Raw genomic sequence first — 22866 nt, forward strand, 5'->3', positions numbered from 1 at the left:
CAGAGAATGGGGGAAAGAAACATAACCCATCTGCCCAGCATCGTCCATGTCCTAACAAGGAGAGGAGCCAGACTGAGACTGGTTTACTCTTCAGTAATGACTCTGAAAACCACTTCACAGCTGAATGCTGCTTTACATGGAGTGGCTGCCATCACTTTTGCTGACTGGCATGACAGCATTAGCTGAGTAGTCAAAATTACTTTCATATTTAGATCCTGATTAAGGAATATTGTTTTCCGGGTGACTGGGTGACATTCTACTGAATGAAGCTCTCCTGAGATAACAATCCTGTGGTTGCTGGGCGTTTGGTGCTCCTCTTTTTCCCTCCTGGAGCTTTCTGCTGACTGCAGCATCCCGTTAGGTCAAAAGAGACACGGGGCAATCTGGAGGCAAGGATCGTCTTTGAGCCTGGATTGACAGGGACATCCAGGCTCACTCAGTGTGTAGTTCACAGCAGAGAGTACCAAGTCTGATGCTGCTGCTACTTCCTTAGCTGTGCTGGAGCTCCTTTTGAATCGGGTTGGCAGACCAGCCCAGCTTAAAAAAACAGCAAGGCATTTGCTGCAGAGTTTTCTTAAGTCAGATCAATTCCCTGATTGAATTCACAGCTTGGGAGCAGGGCTTGGAAGCAGGAACGCTGTAAGCCAACATTGTTGCAGAATGCTTTGTTTTGTAAAACCATGGCTGAAGAAAGATTTGTGTTGGAAAGGAGGATGTGGGTATTGTGTACAGTGTGAGCTGCTGGTTTGGTTGGACTTCTACTTCTTATTCTGCTTACAGAAACAGGATTTTGTATAAGGTAAACAAACAGGGTTGCACCAAGAACAGCAGAGTCTTGCTGTAGGTACCAGGTTATATAATCTCCTTCCAAGAATATTAACTGTTTCTGACACACTTTTCCTCTTTACATGGAAACGAGCCATAAGGGGTGCAAATGCTGAAAAAGAGATCAGGTCAAAGGGATAATACAGGATTTTTGTGTTTTGAAGCATTCTGAAAGGTACTGGAGCCACAAACTGCAAAAGGACCAGAATCCTTATCGCTTTCTGTGTTTATGCATCACCTCCCCTGCCCTTCCCCTCCCACACACCTTCATCAGAGTGGAGAATGTAACGTGATCCTTACAGGGCAGCATGAGCCACTTGGAGGGCAGAATTCTCCAAGGGGAGTTCCTGACCTGAAAATCACAGCAGCAGAAAAAGATGGAAGAGCTGAGGGAAAAAATGCTTACTCTGTTTTAAATTATCAACTCCACGTTTCCAGTGCTCCATCCTGATTATCTATTCATCTTGTTTTAAAAAGGCCTGTAGTGTTCTTCCCCATTTTAGTATTTCTATTAAAGTCAACCTTTTTTTCTCATTGCTCTTATGCTTAATTGTAGAGAAGTGAGGGCAAACTCTGTTCTCAGCTACATCAGTTTCTATTTCAAATATTTTATTATTATTTCAACCACAGGAAAAATGTTCCAGATTTTCAGCATTATTACTGACAACACAGTTTGGTTAAGTATATCTGGCTAATGAACTTTCTTATATGTAGTATGATCCTGGATTACCTTGGAAAAAGAATGGAAATCTGACCTAAATATAAACATTCAGCACACCGATGTCAGTGACACAAAGCTTGTTATAAAATCTAAGTCTTGTGGTTTGTGCATTTTGATATTTTTTCAAGTTTCAGATTATTTAAATAGACTCCAGAGATCTTGGTGAGGGCTCCTGAACTCTACATGTTCTCAGGCATTGCCTGAGACAAAAAGTACATTTGTGTTCTAATTTTTGAAGGCATTTTTCTGGGCAAAACTCAGTACACCAGATACTCTTTTTTCTTTCCTTTTTCCCGTTGGCCATATTGCAGGATGGCTTTTGCTCACCTGGCAGTTAGTTTCTAGCAAGGATTGCTAAAGCAGAGCTTAGCAGCCACTGCCAGCCCAGCCAGACTGCAGGTTCGTAAAGTGTCACTGTAACACACACAGAGCTCTACGAGATTAACTTCTCCTGGTGAGCCAGTCCTGACATGGGGATATCAGCTGGTGGTGTGTGAGATAAGGTCACTACAAGTGGCTTGAAGCTGGCATCCCACTAGACATGACTGCAAAAGCTGGCTGTGGCCATAGATGAGTTGCATTTCGGTTGCAAGTGTGGCCAACAGGAGCAGAGCAGGAACAGGGATGAGGCTTTCATCCTCAGGAAGCTGGCCAGCAGCAGGCTGCAAGTTATTCTTTGTACATCAGATTGCCCTCACAAAAAGAGAAAGCGGAGTGTTCAGACTGCGATCTGTGAGAACCAAACAAGCATACAGATAAATTAGAGATAGTGGTAAAGAGCTGTGCTGAAAAATGGATTATTTAACTGCCTATGAAGACCCTCTGGAAACAGAGTTGGAAATAGAGCTCCAACAGGGAACGGTATGGGAGAGCACTGCTCCCAATTGCAGTATGCTCAGGTGCTGGGTTCCTCTTAGCAGCTCAATATAAATTATGAGTTTGTTAAGGGGTGAAAGGATCTGGCAGCAGTCATCTGTGCTGAGCTAACATGAGGAAATGGACCATCCACTCAAAATCTTGACCCACGTTGAAGAAATAGCCGTGCTCTGTGTGGCTTCATAGAAAGACAGACCCTCAGATCTGCTCAACTTTATTTTTTTTCCACTTCATTTTTTATGTTTTACAACAGAAACAGGAAACGTTTGATGTGAGGCATCTTCAAGGTTTACTGTGATATCGAGAAACTTTGCACATTCTTAACCTTAAAGGCACATTCTTGGAATGACGTCCAATAACTTCGCTTTTGGCTCTCCAGACAGGATGAAAAGAGTTTCCAGTGTGCGTCAATTCATTGTTTAAGTGTTTTGACTAATTGCTTCAGGTTAGAAAAAAAAAAATTCCAAACGCCGCATCACATTCATTGTGGAGCGGACTGCATCCAGCTGCACGAGCAGCAAGCCAGAGGGCAGGGAACAAGCCCCTGCACCACGGCTGCGCAGGCAGACCTCGATATAGTCCCCAAACCCTCTGAGCACCGGGGTTTGTTCCTTTTGAAACCCCAAAGAAGCAGCGAGCCCAGCAGCTTGCAGAGGAGCCAGCAGTGGGGCCTGGCAGAGCACGAAGGCTGCAGGCCCGGAGGTGCCACAGCTGCGGGTCCATCCCTCCTGGGCACTGGGGACACGCGAGAGGAAACCTCCCTCCCTGAGCAGATTTCCTCCTGAAACACTCTTCCTAAAAACGGTGTTTTAGGATCACAGATAATTCCTTGATGTTAGGTGTGGGCTCTACACAAGAGCAAAGGGGAGGATCCCACGTGTGAGCACTGACAAGTTGTCTGACCCTCCAAGACCTGAGTGCCCCCTCAGCTGACAGCGATCTGCACTGCTCTGCCCACACGGGGTTTAGGAGCACCACAACACCTCATTTTTTCTTGGGGCAAATGCAGTAGTGCTGGGCTCGACCCCAGCCAGGCTTTTATGTGCTTTCTCAGGGATCTTGTGTTACTGCAGCTCAACAGAGGTAGGTGCGAGGGTCACCTCCACCAGCAGCCTAGTGCAGCCAGGCTGGTTTTAACCTTCCCGTCCTGCCACGTGCTGCTCCCTGGACGCCTCTCCTCCTCCACCCCTCCTCACAGCGGATCGAAACCAGGGAACTGCTCCCCGAGAGCATGTCCTGGGGGACACGGAGCGAGAGCAGCTGCGAAGGGGCTGCGTGGGCCGGGCAGGACGCAGCAGGGAGCAGGAAGGAAGGAGGCCAGGCAGCACGGAGGACCAGAACAAAGCCCCCCCGGCACCTTTAGATGCTCACTGGATCTCCAAGCAAGAGACGAGTGCAGAGGAGAGCGGCTGCAGGCAGCCAGGGGTTATGAATGTGTGGATGTCTTTGTTGGCAAAGCGGAGAGGCAGTACTGGGGAAAGTAAAAGGGCCTTATGGTTGTCGGTGAACTTCTCTAATAATAAAGGACAGCATCTGTTGAGGCAGTGTTGCCGTTCTTCACACAGCTCTGTATTGGTAGACCATTTTGTTGCTGCTACCCCTGAAAGCGATCGCATGGGAGTCTGTCAGACCTGCTGTAAGCTGCCTGGCTTCTACATCGCTCTGGATCCAAATCCCCCTCTGAATTTCATTGCAGTAGTGAAGGTTTAGCTTATGCCAGACACAATACACATCTTAATGTCATCCTTCCTTCTAAGTCCATTCATCCCCACAAAGATAAGTAGCTGCTCCAGGGTAAGCTGAGGATGAGCTTGTTGCTTTGACTACACTGGCAGCTGAGACAAAGTGGAATTAAGTAAACCTAGGCCTTCATTCGATGAGAAGTGAGATCTGAAAGACATTAGTGCTGTCAGAATGAGGCTCTGTTCAATTTTAGAGCTGAATGGTAACACTCATAGTAAATATCATGCCTACCTCCTGTAGAACATCATCCCCTTCCTACCTCACTGCAGTTGGCACTGGACATGTGGGACTTGATCCTCACAGTTTGACCTGAAAAAGGGATTGTAATCGGTTGAATGTATTAAATGTAGGCATCTAACCCAGTCTGGCTGTTACTAGTCCTTTTTATGGTCAAGTTAAACTCTGCTGTATTGTTGGTGCTAAAATGAGTCACTGCTGTAAAATTTCTTAGGTGGCTGCTGTTCAGACAGGATGCATTGTAGGCATTAGAAAGAGGACAGGAAGAGCTGTTCTCTGTACAGGCAATCTGAGGGTCAACGAAGGTTACATTTTTAGTAAAGGACAAAAGAGAAAGGCCAGATTCTGAATATTGCCTTGCTCCATCAATGGTAATGATGGTTCCTTGTACCTGGTCCTCCTTGCCCAAATGTCTGAATGAATCTCTCTATGAATGTGTTGAATTTGAAATGTAGGTTTTAACAATGCAAACCGTGCCAGGTGTTTCTTCTCTATAGTTCTTACTCTGATGGTATCGGGACCGATAGTTCATGCTGTACATGTAAGGCATGAAGAATGTACTTCTGCTCAGGCAATTCTCCCACTTACTCAAGCAAACTCTAAGTCAAACATTGAGGAAAGTCCTTGCGTTATCAGGTGGAGATGGGACTGGCATGGACAGGAGGTTGTTGCATTTGTAAGAAATAAGATTTCACTCTGCTGTGTTTCCTTTCCAGGGGTGGAATGGTTCAGACCAGTGAACAGTACGAATTTGTGCACCATGCACTGAGTCTGTATGAAAGCAGACTTTCTGCAGAAGCTGTCCAGTGAAGACAAAGAGGGTAAAACCGAATGTCAGTCTCCTGAGGTAATTTATTTCATTACCTACCAGCAGCTTCTTCAAGAAGTTTACTGCAGTGGGAAGAATGGCTTTGAAGCCAACTTCTGAAGGATTGTGGACAGTTTGGCAAGAGTATAAAGATTGCTGGACCCTTAATGTATATGAATGTATTGTGAGCTTCCCAAAAATGATTTATAAAGAAGGTACCGTGCTGAAACTACACATGGATTTCACGTATATATCTAAAGGTGGGTTAATTCTGTAATACTGGTATCTGCCGTATGGAATGTATGTATGTGCTACTGCTGGAGTCAGCTGGACATTGGAACTTCTACAGAAGAAATGTTTCTCAAGTGTATAAATGCTTTAGCGTTTGCAAACTGTCTTGTGAATGGACTGTCAACTGTACTGTAAAGTGCTATTACTGATTATGTGGTGAGCTTGTTTCTTGGCCACATAATATTCTTGCTGCTAAAATTGCAAGTGTTCAATTATGGATTTAAAAAAAATTGAAAAAGAAGATGAGATAAAAGTCTTGTTTTTGAAAATATTCAAAAGCAGTCAATATTTTATATGGAAATATATGTTCTTCATACTATTAACTACTAAATGTGTATTTACTGTAGGTCTTACAGAGCAGTTGCAGAGCACAATGTCTGTTATTCAGTGTGTACGTATTTACCCTATACTGTTGATTGTCTTAGAACATGCTTCTGCTACAGACCCAAATCCAGTGTATTTGTAAATTGTGTAAGTCACTTTACTTTTGAAAGAAACTTTGTAGCATATATTAAATGGTAAGGATTTTAAATATTTGTCTGTCTTTTATTAATATGGGATTTTTTGCTTATCTTGTTTATCTGCTCTATCTCTTTCAATGTGAGATAGATGCCTTTAGTGGTATGGACTGTTCCACGACAGGTTATACAAAAAAGAAAATGCTGCTATGACTGTTTCCTTACTGCTCAGTAAGAATTTGCTTTTAAGAGAAATTCAAAGTTGGCATTATGACTTATAGCACTGGGAGGTCTGTTCACAGGGTATAATGAGTTTTTAATGCAGTGATGTTGACTTTGCTTCATACTGCTAATAAATTACACTTGATATAAAATACTTACTGAAGTCTCTATTTTTGCTTTGAGTAATGCGGCACACACTCTTGTACCCCCAAAACAGACCAGTACAATTTGGTTAGATCCCCCAAGGCTTCAGACCGCTGGAGACTCAATCCAGATGACACAGGCAAGCTCCTACTGACACTGAGTGAAGCGGATCACCTGCTGAAGGCAACATCAGCATCACTGGGTCCTCAGGGGAGTTTGTATAAGACCCAGTACAGACCTCAGAGCTCTGCCTCCTCCTCTTCCCCTCCTCCTCCCCCTGTCTTCTTGGCTTTTAGGACTTATGGAGCTACAAATATCATTATCAGGAGTTTGTTGATTACATATCAAAAGAAATGTGTGTGCGTTCCCTGGATAATACAGTATATACCTATTCAATACCATCCAGGTCACCTGTGGACTCATAATTTCACAGGCAACACATTACACAAAAGTACAATCCCTTTTCTTTGGACTTTTAGTCTAAACAGATTCATCGCCATCTCTTCTAGTGCCCCACGTATTTGTATTTTTCCAAAATAAAGCAACTAGTAAATTCTGAAGAATCATATGAAACGACGAAGTGGTGCAAAACTCCCCAAAACAATTGAATAGAAGGAAGTGCTCGTCACTGACTTTTTCCCCCTGTGAAGGCACATTTCCTTCCTAGCCTTCGCTTCACTTATCTGAGGTGTTTTTTTTTTAAGAGAAGCGTGGGGAGTTGCTAGAGGGAAAATGGATTCTTTAATTCACGTCCTGGTTTTTACCTGTTTTGCCTTGATGTCCTCAGGTAAGTGTCTCTCCCCACCTCCCCTCCACTGCATTGGTCTTTCTGCCCCTCTGGGGCAGCCGGTGACTTACAAAATCCAGGTCACTTCTTCGGTTGAGTCCATACAAAAGGAACGGGGGGCAGGGCCAACGTAGCCTGTTCTGTTTAGATTTCTTTCCACAGGAAAATAAACTGTCTTTTTCTATGCTGGATATAACTCTTATTTTTTTTTAAGAAGATCTCATGCTAGACAATCCGGGGGTTGAGCTTTGGGACAAGCTCTTTGAAAGGGAAACTCCTATTTTTTGTCCTACTTTGTGAAAATTCCAGAGGCAGGAGCTTTCTGTGATGCGTAGTTAGAAACTAGCTGTAACTGTTAAAATAGAGGGGTGAAAAACCCCAACCGAGGGAAATAGGAATTGGTTTTATCACCTTGTAACTAATGAGGCTGGAAATGTTTGAGCAACACATTATAAAAAGAGAAAAATGGGGCAGAGGGGCTGCCTTTGAAACATCCAGTTCTGCGCTCTGTGACACGTATGGGTTTTGTATCGGTAACCTCGGGGCTTTTTGATGAATGAGTTGTAGTTCTGCTCATTTAAGCATTTGTTGTATGTTTTTAAAGTATGGTGGCACAAAGAGCTGATCTGGTGTGAATCAGGGCGGTCACAGAACTAACAGCCAGAGACATTGGAGTAAATCCTGTAAGAGATGTACTTCCTATCAGTAAAGAGCCTCCATTCTTGTAAGGCACGGGCACTGAGGGACACACAGATCTGGGAATGTCCTTTTATATGTTTTCTTCACTAACACTGAGTTTTAATAAACAATTTGCAGGCAGTAAATTAGATTGTAAAAAGACTGTGCCATAAAACTGGAAAAAAAAAGGACTTGAGAGCTTTTGTAGATCTCTATATGCTTTCAAGCAGAGGAAGTGCAATATTTAGAACTGGTATTTAAAGTTAGAAGTTCTTGGATTTATTTTATATACAGGTTTTGGTGTTTTTTTGTGTTGTTTTTTTTCATTTGTTTGTTTGTTTCATTTTTACATATAATGAAGGTCAAGGTGAGCTTTGTCACAACAGTTTGCTTTTTGCATCCTCACTCTTTACATTACCATGAAACAGTGTTTGCATCATGCGGGTTGTATGTTTGGTGTTCTTTTAAAGAGGTTCAGCACAAGGAAAGTTCATGAAAAGTTCAATGTGTAGAAAGTGGGAAGAGAGCTTTATTCACTGACATATTTTTAATCATCAAGAATTTGCTTTTTGTTAAATAACCATGTGTAATCTATTGTGTTTCTCTGGGATTTTCCTCTTCCAGAGGGCTTTCTGATTATCCATGTGCAGAAACAGCAGTGTCTTTCAGAAAAGAAAGGAGTCATTATGGAAAAGTGCAGTATGACCAGCCCCAACCAGCAGTGGCAGTGGATGGCCAACGACAGGCTCCTCCACGTGAAATCTGGCCAGTGCCTGAGCATCTCCACGCGCTCCGCGCTGTCGTCTCGCAGCATCATCGTTGATTGCTCCCAGGCAGTCAGGTGGACTTGCCACGAGGAGGACGGGCTCCTGAAGGTGGCCAACAGCTCACTCTTTCTCACAAAGCAAGGTCAGAAGGTAATGGCCAAGCAGAGTAAGAAATATCTTCATACGTGGATGCAGCTTGAAGCCAGAGAGATGGGAAAACCTGTCTATGTAAACCTGTGCTCAAAGCAAGGTGAGATATGCCTTCGAGGAAGTATCCTGGAAGTTTTGGTAGCAAAAATGTCTCTTTTATATTTAATCAAATGTTACAAACTATGTTGTTTTATTCATATGGAAAAGTATTTTTCGTAGTCAAAAATGCTTTTAGAGAACAAAAAAAAACAGCTGACAATTGGTGTGTTTTGTAAAGCCATTTTGCATTTTCAGGATGTCCCTCCTCTTCTCTACTCCCAATCTTTGGATCAAAGAGGCTCATGTGCAATCTCAGCTCACTATTTTATGTCATTTCCTTTTACATTTTTAGACAGAAATGTGGGTTATAATTCCTAATAGTTTTTTAAATATGGATGTGTACAAGTCCTTCTCCTCCCCATTCATTTTATCATCCAAATGCATATTCAATCTTTCAAGAGCAAGAAGACATCTGAAAATCAAATACAATTATTGCTTTGATTAACCCAAATCATGATTAGAAGAATCATTAATCCATGATTAGAAGAGCCATATGGCTTACACATTCATGCATTTACACAGTGTCACTCTGCCTTTAAATGAAATATCTGTAAGAACAGTCAAAATCCTGAAAATAATGATCTAAATCAAAAATCTCAGAAATTCTTGCAATAACACTTTGATATGAATGGGTCTGTGCACATCCTTCTGGACCTGTGAAGTTTTATGTTTACATATCCACATCAAAAGGGAAGGTAGAATGGTTTGAATATTACTTAATAATGTTTTCCTTGATGTCCTCTTGTCAATCCTTCATTCCGACCATTTCATCCTTTTGATATTCTACTTGCACACTTTTAAGCTGTTCTTCATGGTAAATAAGAGCAACCTGCACAGCTAAGTGTTTTACTGGGAAATGCACCGTTTATTCTTGTCTTTACAGGATTTCAAAAATGTTTCGTGATCCAATACTTTTGTACATGGCCAAGTTTTCAGAATGTTTGAAACAAATTGCTTCTTCTTTCTAACCTGAGAATCTTGAGGCATGACTGACAGCTGATGCTCCCATTCCTTGTAAGGCTGGATATCAATTTTTTCACCCAATTTGCACTTGTAGAAATCTGCTCACAACAGCAAGACTACTCACACAAGTGGAGGTCCAAAAGGACAGCTTGCAGAATCAGGGGATGGAAAATTGGCCAAGATGCCATCCCAGCCCTCCCATACATTTTAGAGATTAAAAATGCAAAATCATTTGAAATCCTGAGTATAGGGTAAGAATGGCTTGCTTATTCAAAGACACCATGAAAACCCAGGCACTATTAATTTCTGTAGATAGCTGGGTAAAGTGTGGCTAACATTTAAAACCTTGCATCCTTTTCTTATTCATCCTCAGAGGAGGAGCAATTTAAGACCAATGAGAACTGAGTTAGAAAATTGTCATGTAGTATCAAAACACCTTCTCATCTATTTACTGTGCACAGTTCTTTAATGAATTTACCTTAATTTTCCTGAAATTCTCCCCGTAAGGAAGCCTGTTGTTCAACTTTCAGAGTCTCATTGTATCAGTTATCTCCTTTTGGACAGCTCTGGGAAGCTGAGAAATCAACAATACATTATGATCCACAGTACCTAACTAAGAACTCTAGGTATGTAAGAAGAAGCTCATATAGGACAGAAGTAGTGCAAAGAGCTGCATTTTTTAAAATAATAAGGATAAGTACTACAAGAAAAAAAAAATGCCAACAGTGCTGGTCTCAATGGTCATATGAGTATCAAAAATTTCAATGTTGAATTCTTAAAATTAGTCTTCCAAACACATCTGTCTAATTTCACTGAAAGCTGCTGTGGATCAGCCTAAAATAACATATTTGGTCTATATTTAGATAAGATAGTAAAAAACTGAGCTAAGTCTTTGGAGCTGAAATGGCTGTATGTTTTTCTATTCCTGAGTAACACCATATTTTATTATAATTTACCCTTGTTGTTTTCATAGTACTCATAAAAAAAGTAGAAATATTTTCACAAAGGAATAACTTACTGAATTACATCCCAAACACCTTATCAGCTCAGATTAAGTACAAGCTCCAAACCCAACATCTGCAACTACCTTTTCGTACTGGAGCTACTTCAATTGCAAAGCGTGAGTTTTCTGAGCTTGGGTAAAGTCTGGGCTTGGATTTGGATTTCAAAACAGACGTCTGAGATGTGTTTGGGTATATAGTTTTTGCTACAATCCTGACCTAAATGACTCTGTGGAAATCACGATCAGTTTACACGTGTATCCCAGCTTTGTTCAGCCAGAGATCACTTTAAGTCTAGCAGCAGACAGCCTGTCTCACGCAAAGCCACGGCTGATTCTGGCAGCTGGCTGAAACAGCTGACACGACGAAGGCTCGCCAGGTAGCATCTCCCTTGATTGAGATGGTGAGACTTCGGTTCTCATCATGTTCATGAGGAGATTATGGGCGGAGAGATGCACAGTCCCAAAAGAGCTAGGGCCTTCTTTTCAGCAGCAGGAACCTGGGGTCAGAGCTCCCCTAAGTCCAGGATCCAGGAGAAGGAAGAGGAGTGTAAACAGGGAGGAGGAAAGCATGGAGGAGCTGGATGAAGGCAGGATGATGAGGGAGTGGTGGCACTTGGAGAAACAGAACACACCTAAGGAGCAGGGCAGAAAAAGAAAAGAAAGCTTCAACTCATTGGAAGCACAATGTGTCTGGGACAGAAGGAGATGTACATTCTGAATGTTAATTATGATAATCAACGAGTAGTTGGAAGTGTCCTCATAAGGATAGTGGAAAACTAGGCAAAGTATGGTTTTACACACAGAGAACTGGCAGACTCAAAGGACTCTCATGCTCCTATTTTGTATTTGGAAGTATTAGGTATTTGCACAGGAACTTTGTGCACAGTAAATTATGTTATCATTACAAACTACAGGCTATGTTATTTGAGAGGGGCTGAGATCTTCACTGACGCCTGAGAAGAGCAAAATTTGTTGCATGCAAATAGCAGATAACCCAGGGCGTCGCAAATAAAACACAACAATGCTGTTGTCACTTCTGAGAAGGGTGAGCAATTCTCACCAGTCTTTTTTGTTCTGGGAAGATTAGTTTCACTAAAATATGCAATTACAGATCAGAGGCAATGCCGTCTGGCACCTCAAATATTATCAACAAACTTCAAAACCACCGCAGACCAAAAATTTTTCAGTCAGTGGAGAATGATTTCAAAGAGGGAAAGGCGTATGCTGAAATTACTCACTGAGCTCCAGAGAGTGACATGCAGCCTGTGGAGCAGTGTGGACAGAGAAGGTGACATGAACTGATCTGTACTGTAATACTCTGTGCTGCATTTCCCTTCTGCTGTATCATAGACAGTCGGGACATCTCCTGAAGTAAGTGTAGCTGCAAAACCCTACAAGTGTGGTTACCGGGACTAAGCCCCGTTCAGAAGAGAAGCTGACTTTGTGGAGGAGCATGGCTTTGTTATTCACTGATATGTGCCGGGTACTTAAAAGCCATAGTGGGATCTACAAAGACTACAAAGACATAAAACAAAATAGACAAGGAAGTCTGAGCATGAGCTTACTCAGCTCACATCCCGTTGCTCACATCAGTGGGTGGGATGGAAGGAAAAGGAGACCAGAGCAGTGCGTGCTCAGAGCATGCTCCAAACAGCCAAGCAGCAGTATCACAGACTCACAGAATGGTTTGGGTTGGAAGGGACCTTAAAGCCCACCCAGCTCCAACCCCCTGCCATGGCAGGGACACCTCCCACCAGCCCAGGTTGCCCAAAGCCCCATCCAGCCTGGCCTTGAGCACCTCCAGGGATGGGGCATCCACAGCTGCTCTGGACAGCCTGTGCCAGGGCCTCACCACCCTCTGAGTGAAGAATTTCTTCCAAATATCTAAGAGCAGCACCAAGGAAAGGTGGCAGACACATAGAAAAAGATGCAACTCCTAATATTTTTTGCGATCATGTTAGTATCTCTCGCCCTTCATTTTTCCACACCTTCGTTGTTGTCAATAACTACAACAATCCATCCATGGGTTCATAACAAGTTGGGCTTTTGTATGTGTACCCTTTACACTTTTCTCCAGAATGAAAAAGACCAGGAAGAGTGAGCATATTCATTCTACCTTTGAACTGACTCAAAACATTTTTCCTAAAAACCATTCAGTTAAACCTGTTTTGATCTCCCTAAAGTGTTATTTTATAGGGTTTTGTAAGTAAAAGAGTTTGCTAACATCTATGTGAACCCATGAAATACTAAGAAAAAATACTTGAATCTTCTTTCTTTGGTCAAAGCAATGTATGGCTGACCATTTTTGCCCAGCTCCTTCTGGAAAAGGAAAGGCATCAGTGTCAGGTCCTTGGATATAATTACAAATCCTTGCACACAATCCCATACCATACTGAGAGAAGCTCAAAGATAAATGTGTTTTTACAGTTTCTAAAAAGAAATGGAAAAACCTGCAGTGTAGTCCAGGCCTTTTGTTTTGGTTAATTTTCAAAGTCTCTCTTTATTTTGCATGGATCTCTGTGTATGGAGAGGGTTTCAGCTACTAGATATCTAAATATGAGCATCTAAAGAAATGGATTATTTCAGTTGTCTCGATATAGTGCTTTCATGCCATCTGAGGTGCTCCATTCCTGACCTCTAACGGTGTACCCACAAAGACATCAGTCTCCCATCGGTCCTAAGAGAGCCCTGAGCAGCTCTCTCAGGTGCCCCAGGGCATTTCTCATCATGCTGGGTGTCCACGTTTAGGCAACTGAACCAAGCCCTAGGTGTCTACCTAGTATCTACTTTTCTAAATTCTTTTCAGTAGAGACGTAATCCATGGAGTTTATGGGGTCTTGGTACCTCGCAGTGACCAAAATACCACTTCAGGGTGCGCTGGGGCTATTTGGAGAGTCAGAAATAGGGCTGATAGAGCTGTGGTATTATCACCATAGTTATCTGGGATGTTCCCCCAGTATGGTGCTGAAAGAGCCTCCAAGTGGCTGCTTCAGCATTTCAAAAACAAGCAAGTACAGGGGCAGCTCAGGATTACTGGAGTTTCGACCCCTCTGACGTGAGATGCAAGCATCTCTAATCTCTACAACCTTTCAGACATAGAAGACATTTTTCTAAAGTAACATACATTTTGCAGTTTTCAAGAGTATGGGGAAAGACCATCTAGTGTATTTTGGTCTTCTGTCACACTCCTACAATCAACAAAAAATCCAAAGTGCATTTATATATATATATAAATATATATGTATATATAAAAGAGAGCCTTTATTTTTTGCAGTCTATTTATGAGTTAGTAGACAGCTAGAAAGATAATCCATTTTCCTGCATGTACAGAGACCTTAGAACAACCCCTTCAAGTTTAAAATCTTGCTGTCAGCAAGTCAGATTCAGCCTTACGCAGCATTTTTTTTTTTCTTATACAAGCAATATCTGAATCATTTGTGTTTCAGAAGCAATTCAGCCTCCATTTTCTGAAGCTGTGCTTTAAGGGGTGGGCAGACCGGTGGGATGCAAGCAGTTTCAGAAAGCTGCCCCACGCTGGCTCACCCGAGTCTGAAGGCACCACCCCAGGTTCTCAGTACCCGACGAGTAACCAGGGATGGACGCACGGCGCTCTTGCTCATCGTGCATCCATGGCGTATGGATTTCCTTGTCGTGTAAGCATCCTGCTGCTGTGCAGATGCTGCAGTACATCCCATGGACGAAATATGTGCTCAGTCATCATGCCATAATTTCTGCTGGGTGTGCTACTGGTGATTACAGTGCAGTGATGATTACAGTTCACACGCTGTACATCATCCAGCCACTAGCGATCAGTGTCAGCTCTGCAGCCCTGCTCCCGTGAACGGTTTCATGAGTGATTTCCACAGAGACTGCCAGAACAACGTTAAACACTTGCGAGAAATCCCACTGTTGCAATTCCTGTGTACATTGCTGCTGTACAGATAGGAGGTGAGGTTTTTTTCTGGATAGAAATTTGTGCAGAAAAGTTGTGCAGAAATCTACGTGCTGGGATCTTATAATACACAGTTTTCTTCCGTAAGTGCCTGCTGCTGAAGAAGGGATGTGAGGGCCTTTAGGCTAGGGCTGTAGTGGCTTTCCTTAGAAGGATAATAGAAAACCTCATTTGCTTGAAGTGAGGGCAGATTTGGACCCTGTTAGTCCAGTGTAGCATGGATGAGAAGTGCTGGTATGTATACCTGAAGCTCCAGTGCTATGTTCAAGTCGTTTCCATCTGCAGGTCGTCGGTTGTCAGCCTCTGCCTGGAGAGATCCTTTACCTTACAATAAGGAGCCAGGTGGTGCAGTGACTGTTCATTCATGGGACCTCCTCAGGCTGGTGGCACATTTCTGAGGGCCAAGTGTTTTGCTGCCAGTGGGGTTTTTGGGTCAGGCTCTCCCCTCGGCTCCTGCACCAGGAGTGCCACTTACCCACTGGATGCCAGCCCCATAGGTGCCTCTGGCAGCACGGTTGTCCCTTTTACAGAGCAGCAGCTTTCCTAAAACTCAATTGGCACAGGAATGTAAGCGTCTTCCTGTTGGAATGGCTGCTATTTGTCTGTAAAGAAAGCCAAGATTTTTTTTTTTCCAAATGTGCTTTTAAGTTGGGTGTGTAAATCTATATTTAGGAACCTCGCTGCACGGCCTTTTTTTCCTAAGCGTCTGCTGACCACTCAGATGTCCTTTTTGTTAAAGCTATCTTTCTATCAGCAGCCTACTCCCTGCTGAAGCTGGAGATATCTGAGAGGCACGGAGCCAGCAGGCCTAACTCTGTCCTAGTCCTTGGGGCTGTCATTTCTGGTTGCCTACTGCAGACTTTCAGAGACCCCCAGCTAACAGGAGATCCCCAGGAACAAAGACCTGAGACTAAGCCTGGACTTGTGTCAGCTGAAGGGCTTACTGCAGTAGCTGATGACAACTTGAGCCGACAGACTCTTCTCCATCCTTTTGATGTGGGACATGAAGGTGTTGTGGTGTGGGACCACAGCAGACTTCACACCATAGGCACCCTGCGGGGGATCCTGCACATGCAGCAGCAGCAGGAGGATGATCACACAGTGTTGGAGCAGACCTGAGGGTCTGACAAAACCCTTTGCACTGTAAAGGGTTATTTCATTGTAAAAGAGAGCAGAATTAGGTCTATAGTATTATTTTCAGTGCCTTGATTTGGAAAAATATTTGATCAGCAATTTTTGTAATGAATTGGATACCTGGTCGTTTTTATTTCCAGAGAAACACAGTTAGATCGTAACTGTGGATGTGAACGAGAGTACTGTGAGTTTCAGTAAATAATCATGTTAACACGCATATTTACACATATACGCAAAAAAATAATAATGACTTCATATAAGTTTACCCACCGATCCTTTGGGTAAAGAGGTAATCACACATCGGCCTGCTAAGACATAATTGCCCACCAAGTAATTACATTTGTAAGCTTCTGCTTCAATTTAACACAGTCATTACTTTTTTCTTTTTTTTTTTTTTTTCTTTTAGAGGACTTGTGAGCTAAAATTGTTGTAAATGGCAGCCAGCCCAGTGGCTCAGCAGCAAAACAAGGCTCTGTCATGCTGGAGACCCCAGTTCAAGGACAGACAAAGTGTCTTGGGCGCTGGGCCAACACACACGAGCGGTGCTGCAGCGATGGCAGGGCAGCTTTTTTGTGAGAAGGGGCCAGCGAGCGACTCCAATCGCTGAGCTGAAATGTGATGCTACCAGATGTAGAGGCCACCACGGATTGAACCCTGCCCTCCCAGCCACAAAGAAAGGATATTAAATGCATACCAATGGGGAGGAAGAGCCGTGAAAATGGGGAGGAAAAATGTGTAGTAAAATCTTTCCTGCGCTCTAATTGCAACTTTGGCGTTCTCCGAAGCATACGTGACTAAAAATGCAAAGCCACGGTTATATTTGCAGGCACTTTAGTTCACTGATACCATTGTTAGCTGAACCTTGGGAAGGGAGCAGCCAGGGGTTAGCGTGGTGTCTGCATGGGGCAGACCTGAAATGCAAGAGAAATGTCCCATGCGGGTGCAAGACACATCGGTATCCCAAATAAAGCCATGATTTGAGCTTACACCAACAAGAGGCAGATGAGAATCTGTCCCGTGTCCGTAAACCCTGGACTTTTTATTGGCTATGTAAAGCTGAAATTGTGGGCTGTTTGGTAAAACTGATGTAAGTTAAAAAGCAATGAGTGAAAACACCATGCTGCTAATGACAAAACACAGCCTTTCTCTTTGCTTTGGACCCAGCGACGGACTGCTTTTAAAGTGAATGGTGTGAATGTTCGGGATATTTGTTCTTCTGCACTTTTCTTTTGCACAAAAGCTGATGTTGACACAAAATAATATTTGTACTGAAAGTAAGAAACTCCAGAGCTGACAGGTGCACTTAAACTGCTTAGAAGCCTTTTCAACCCCATTTATAGGCACGTAAAGAACTGGTTATAAAAATACAGAGCTGATTTTAATCACTTTCCTTCGTTTATCTTAGATCTCCAAGATGCAGACACTTCTGTGCGGAGTACTACAGCCACATCCTCCCCTTTAAGCACTGTCACCTCTAGGCCTGAAAATCCGCCGGAGAGTAGCACGGAGGTGTTCGTCAGCAATGTGACTGAACACGTCAGTAAGAAGTTAATTGAGAACCTCTACTTCGACCTCAAGTCTGCCGTAACAGAGAAACCCTGGATCCCAACAACTACTCCTCAAAACCCTAGCACAACAGAGGAGGTAAGGCAGAGGAGGTATTGATTGATTTTTATTAAGCCTGCTCCACTCTGTGGAGCCTGATAGCTATTACAGGTGGATGCTTCATAGACTTAAAAAAAAAAAAAAAAAAAAAAAAAAAGAAGGAAAAACAGCTGCAGGACTCAGCTTTGTTCTATATTCTGATGGGATTCTTTGTTCATGCTGATAGTCCCCTTTGCTAGAAGTCCAGCTGCAGAAAAAATCTTCCCCTTCCGTACAGCACAATCGTGGTGTGCACAATGCACTGGGAAAATCTCGGAGCTCCAGGGAAAATGCTCAGGATACGTGAGGAGCAGTGGGAAGCTCATGGGTGTAGCAGGAGACACGGGAGCTGAGGTATCTGTTCCCAGTGACAGCCTCTGCCGTTGGTTTGTTGCGTGACACGAGGGTCTAGCTCTAAGTATGCTGTAAGAAACAGTCTGCTTTGTGAACTCCTTTAGGAGTTTTCTGTGGGCGAGTCACAATTTAGTAATTTGAGAACAAATCTGGTATCATCATTGGCAAAATGTCCACAGGCAGTTAGACCTAAAGCACTGAGGAGATCATTGGCCACTTTATTGATATTGACACTTGGGTGTTAGAGCTAAAAATCCCTAATTTCCCTGTAGCTTCTTGTCCAGGAGACCCCACAATGTACTGGGGTAGGCAAACGTGTCAGTGACTGCTTTGGGTGTCAGTGTTACCGTGGATGAGACAGAAATATGTTCTGTGTTTAGGAGGGTTGTGGGATGGAGTAGTCTTCAACAGGAGCTCATTCTTCAATGTATCCTGATTATTCTAAGGAAATCCTGTACATTCTGGTTCAAACAGTGTCACTAGAGACTCCTTCAGACAGGGGGAGAGAAGAAGTAGTGTTACCCAGGACTATGCTGGCCAAAATTACTAATTTGAACATTTATGGTCCCTGTCACAGCATGGATTTCTCCATGCCTTCTGCTCATACACAAACCTCCTGCACAGAATATCTGTCTCCTCCAAATGGAAATACCCTATAGAATACGTTATTACCCAAAGTGCCTCCAGCACTCCTACTGAAGTCCCAGTGCTGCTGGAGAAAAGGCGCTGTTTGCATTGAAGCTCCCACCTCCTGTGCTCCTACCCCAGCCCATCTCCTCATTCACACAATTTCCACTGAGCAGGTTGCTTAGTTCAAAGCTTCAAAACCAGATTCCTGATGATAAGCATGCTAGGCATCACCATTAAAAAAATAAATTAAAAAAATAAATCACAAGTATCTGTCCCTTGGAGCCTCCAGCCAGGTCTGGACATTTGAATCTAGGTACTCCATCAGATCCTCTGACATACAAACTGAAATGTTTTTGGCCTCCGTCTTTCAGCTTCCTTGTCCTTAGAGTGGAATTAAAAACATCTTTGTCAAGCTAGCAGAGATGTTTAAAAGATTAATCGGAGTTAATGTGATACTTTGAAAACAGGTAGACTGATAAGGGCTGTTAGGAAGACAATCCTTCCAGTGAACTGTGTCTGCCCCAGGCCAGGTCCTCCTGTTTGTAGAACTAAAGCCTTGATGTTATTTGGCTGTGAGCATACCGGTTCCAAGGGGACAATGGTGACACTTCAATCACACAAAATGTTTGGTTTAGAGCAGCCTTGGATTTCAAGTAAAACTGCAGCTTGCACTTTCAAGCCGTGACAAAAGCTATGCAAAGCCCATTTCCTCTTGATTAGAGAGGCAGAGAGAGAAGTTGGTGTAAAAAAAAAAAAAAAGTCAGGAAACCTTGGGAAAGTGTCTGAAAGAGACTTCGGAGCCTGCTATTAGAGACATGTCCGGCCACTCCCAAAGCTCACTTCCACTTCTTTTTTTTTTCTTTTTCTTATTCCTTTTTTTTTTTTTTTTTTTTTTAATTAGTTTCTTGGCTTGCCACACAGATCAGTAAGTGTTAAAGGCTGTGTGGCTGTTGATTTGCTAAAAGCCCATCTATTCAATACCATTCTGGAAATAATTGCTCATATTATGTTGGCTATTCTATATACATACATTGCCACCAGTGAATGATGGATCCCTCCTGTTCTATTCCAGTGCTGGCATGGACGTCTGTGGCAGACATTACCCCCAGAGCAGTCTTGTAGTGTATAATGTACAGAAAGAAGTCTCAAACCCCATAAAACTGAATTTTCCAACTATATAAGAGGGTAGTTTTAAAGATTTTATGATAGTAATAATAAGGGAAATAAAGTAGAAACTTCAAAATTACGGGCAATGCTGAGAAGCAGCAATATACCTTTTCTCCGCACATTATCTTATGTCAGCTGGAGAAGGCAGACAGACATTTCCAAGAATCTTGAAATTTCACTTTTGATAGGTTAAATTTATTTTCTCAATTCTATAACTGTACACAGACTTGATTTTTTTTTTTCTTTCATGTATCACATCTACCTAACTAATTTACACCTATATGTCTGAGTTATCTATTTCAGGTTATGCATATGCTATTGAAAAGTCCCTAAAATGCAAGCTCCAATTTTCCAAGAAAATGCAGCTTGCTCTGAATATTCTCATTTTCAGAGAGGAGTCTGAAGTGATCCAAACATCCTGATAAGCCTTCATATTTTCTATTCTCCAGTGCTGGGAAAGTGTTGATATAGTTTATGCCGTTAGGTCCCTAAAACACAATTGTCTAAAGATGGTTTTATGCTGCAAAAATCTTTCACTTTAAGCTGATTACAAGACACTTTTATAGTTTTAGTACCAGTTTACATCCAATACACACACTTTGTGTTTTCTGTCAACAGATTTTTTACCACTGTAATAGCTCTTAGAGGTACTCCTTTTGTCTGAAGTATGTAAAACATTTCTTCCAGGAGAGATCTTGTTCTGCAATGGGCTTGACAATGACATAATAATCAATATATATTAATAACATCAAGTAAGATTATTGATCCTAAAGTTATCAGTCATCCTGAGCCTTTGCAGAGTAAAGCACAGTACTCTCTGTGCTGGGTCCCTAGGACTAGGCATGAAACTCCAGAGACCAATGAAGCTTTCCACAGGTCCAAGTCACCACTCGAGGGTGCCGAGACCTTTGGTTTCTGAATGAAAGAATAAGAGCTAAGCATTTTCAGATATTTATATCTTGTTTGACCGATTAAGGGCCCCCCAAATCCTACAGTAGCAGTTCCCTGAAAGGCAGAGTAGCCTTTTTAAGTGCTAGCACCTTTTCTCCCTAAATATCAAAATGGGGCAAAAGCGAAACAGGGATGGTACTGAATTTGCTTGAGATGCTGCTTTTCGAAGTTAAACTTCTGTGTGCATCTTGCAGGACAGAAAGATGCAAAAAAGTGCCACTCCCATGTGAAGAAAGTAAATGATGAAATCCTCCCCCTGTATGCAGCCACAAATTTACTCGGTAGTTGCTACGTTATCGCTTATCTGAGTATCTGATGGTCTGAAACAATTTTAGCTGTGTTTCTCCTCCATCACCCCACCCTGCATACACATGCATAAGAGCTTTATAAGGCTGAAAACTTAAATAAAAGGAAATGGGTGTGCATGACAGAAACGGAGAGCTGTGCCGCAGCTAGAGCCGAATTCGAAATTGCGCACAGCTTGTCGTGTGCTGTCTAAAAACAGAGGTTTCTTTGCCTTCGCTGGTGTGTAATTTTAGCTTGGGAGTTATTCCGGGGAATTGTTTCAAGGACAGAAGTTGATGCAGAGCAAAACAAAGAGCTTGGGCACTGATACACGACCTACTCCTCCGCTGTGCATAGGTGGTGGCGAGTGCTGCCAGGGTGCTCCTGGCCTCATGGCTGTGGTCATGGTGTCACAGGGAGCGGGCAGAGGCCTCGGTGGTCCAGAGCAAACCCCACACGCCCCTCGGGCTGCCGTGTTGTCCCACAAAAAGACGCTGAGAGGGACTTTTGGGGCTGGCTCGGGTCAGAAGGAGGCAGGGCAGGCGTGAGGAGCAGGGGCCGTGAGGCGCGGGGCGTGAGGTGAGGCGGGCGCGGGGCGAGGCGCGAAATGGCGGCCGCCCCGCCTGAGGGGGGCGAGGGGCGCGGAGCCCCCCGGGGGGCATCAGGAGAGGGAGGAAGCGGCGAGGAAGGAAGGGAGGGAGGGAGGTGGGAGAGGGGGGAAAGCCGGGGGGGCGCAGCGAGGCCCCGGGAGGAAGGAGGGACCGAGGGGCGGCCGCGGGGGTGGCGCCCCGGGCAGGAGGGCGACCCTCGCCCCGCGGGGACCCGGGGGTCGCGGCTCGCCCCCGCTCCGTGCCGCGGGGCGGCGCCGCCCCAGCCCCTCCATCCCCCCCTCTCCTCTCCCCATCTTCGGGCGGCGAGGAAATCGCCTTTTGATTGCGGAAGCCCGGCCGGAGGGCTCCGGCGGAGTCAGCCCGGGTCAGAATGGCAGCGTGGGAAGCGGCGGCCGCCTCCCCCGCCTCCTCCGCCCCCCTGCTCCTCCTCAGCCGCCGCCGGCCGGCCGCCGGGCAGCCCCCGCGCACCCCCCGGCCCCGGCCCCGGCCGCCGCCCCCCGGCGCAGGCGGGCAGGGAGGGAGCGAGGCAGGCGGCCGGGGCGTCCCGCGGCGCATGCAGCAGGCGGGCGGCCCGGCGGAGGGGGCGCCCCCGGGACCCCGCCGGGCGCGCTCGGCTTCTCGCCCCCCTCCCCGCGGGGAGCGGCTGAAGGCGGGCGGCGATGCTGAGCCATGGAGCGGGGCTCGCCCTGTGCGTGGCGCTGGCCCTGAGCGAGGTGAAGCGGGGTTGGGATGGGGGGTGGGGGGGGGGTGCGTGGAGGGGGGCAGCACTCGGCGGGGCGGCTTCGCGCAGCGCCTCCTCCTCCTCCTCCTCCTCACCGCGCTCCCCTTGCCTTCTCCCCGCAGGCAGCGCTGGGGGAGGCGGCGGGGTGCAGCGCCAACCTGACGGAGCGGCGGGTGGCCGGGCAGGGCGCCTGGCTGCGCTGGCGAGCCCGCGGCCCCGCCTGCAACTTCAGCCTGAGCGGGCGCTCCGAGGACGGGCTCCCCGCCGCCTGCCAGCCCGCCCGCGGCAGCGACGGCTCCTACGGCTGCAGCCTGCAGGGCTTGGAGGCCGGCACCTGGTACCACCTCCGCATCCAGCCGCTGGCCGGAGGGGAGCACACGGCCGTGTCCCTGCAGACAGGTAGGGCACGGGGGCGGGGGTGGCGCTGGGGGTGGGGGTGGGGGGGTCCCGGTGCCTCTGCCGGGGGATGGGGAGCGGGTGACTCGCTGCTCCGTGCTGTCCCGCACTTTCTGCTCTAAAAGTAAGGCTGAAGCTTCTTGCATGAAGTTTCTGCCCTTGGCTTCGAGTGCAGCCGCTGAGGTGCGGTGATGGACAGCAGCGTAAATGCTGAGTTCGGATGCACCGCTTGTTGGCCGTACACGGACA

General features: G+C 45.1%; 2 protein-coding genes across 4 annotated transcripts in view; both read left to right on the top strand.

Annotated features, from left to right (window-relative positions):
* Positions 1-6299, top strand: part of PTPRR (protein tyrosine phosphatase receptor type R) — a gene marked incomplete at its 5' end in the record, with an annotated part of 142061 nt that extends 135762 nt beyond the window's left edge. Inside the window, 1 exon segment of the mRNA XM_082775897.1 lies at positions 5119-6299. Coding sequence (XP_082632023.1) covers positions 5119-5212 — 94 coding nt within the window. The 3' untranslated portion in view covers positions 5213-6299.
* A 725-nt stretch (positions 6300-7024) lies between these two features.
* Positions 7025-22866, top strand: part of PTPRB (protein tyrosine phosphatase receptor type B) — a gene marked incomplete at its 3' end in the record, with an annotated part of 62434 nt that continues 46592 nt past the window's right edge. Inside the window, exons 1-4 of one of the 3 annotated variants that reach the window (XM_082767499.1) lie at positions 7025-7112; positions 8415-8807; positions 17264-17502; positions 22344-22620. In XM_082767499.1, the coding sequence (XP_082623625.1) occupies positions 7058-7112; positions 8415-8807; positions 17264-17502; positions 22344-22620 (964 nt within the window). In that variant the 5' untranslated portion in view covers positions 7025-7057. Of the gene's footprint in view, positions 7113-8414; positions 8808-17263; positions 17503-21960; positions 22214-22343; positions 22621-22866 lie in introns of those variants that run through there. The other 2 variants (XM_082767498.1, XM_082767500.1) reach the window with 2 other exon arrangements.

Source organism: Aythya marila (assembly GCF_965140915.1).
Source record: "Aythya marila genome assembly, chromosome: 1".
Classification (NCBI taxonomy): Eukaryota; Metazoa; Chordata; class Aves; order Anseriformes; family Anatidae; genus Aythya; species Aythya marila.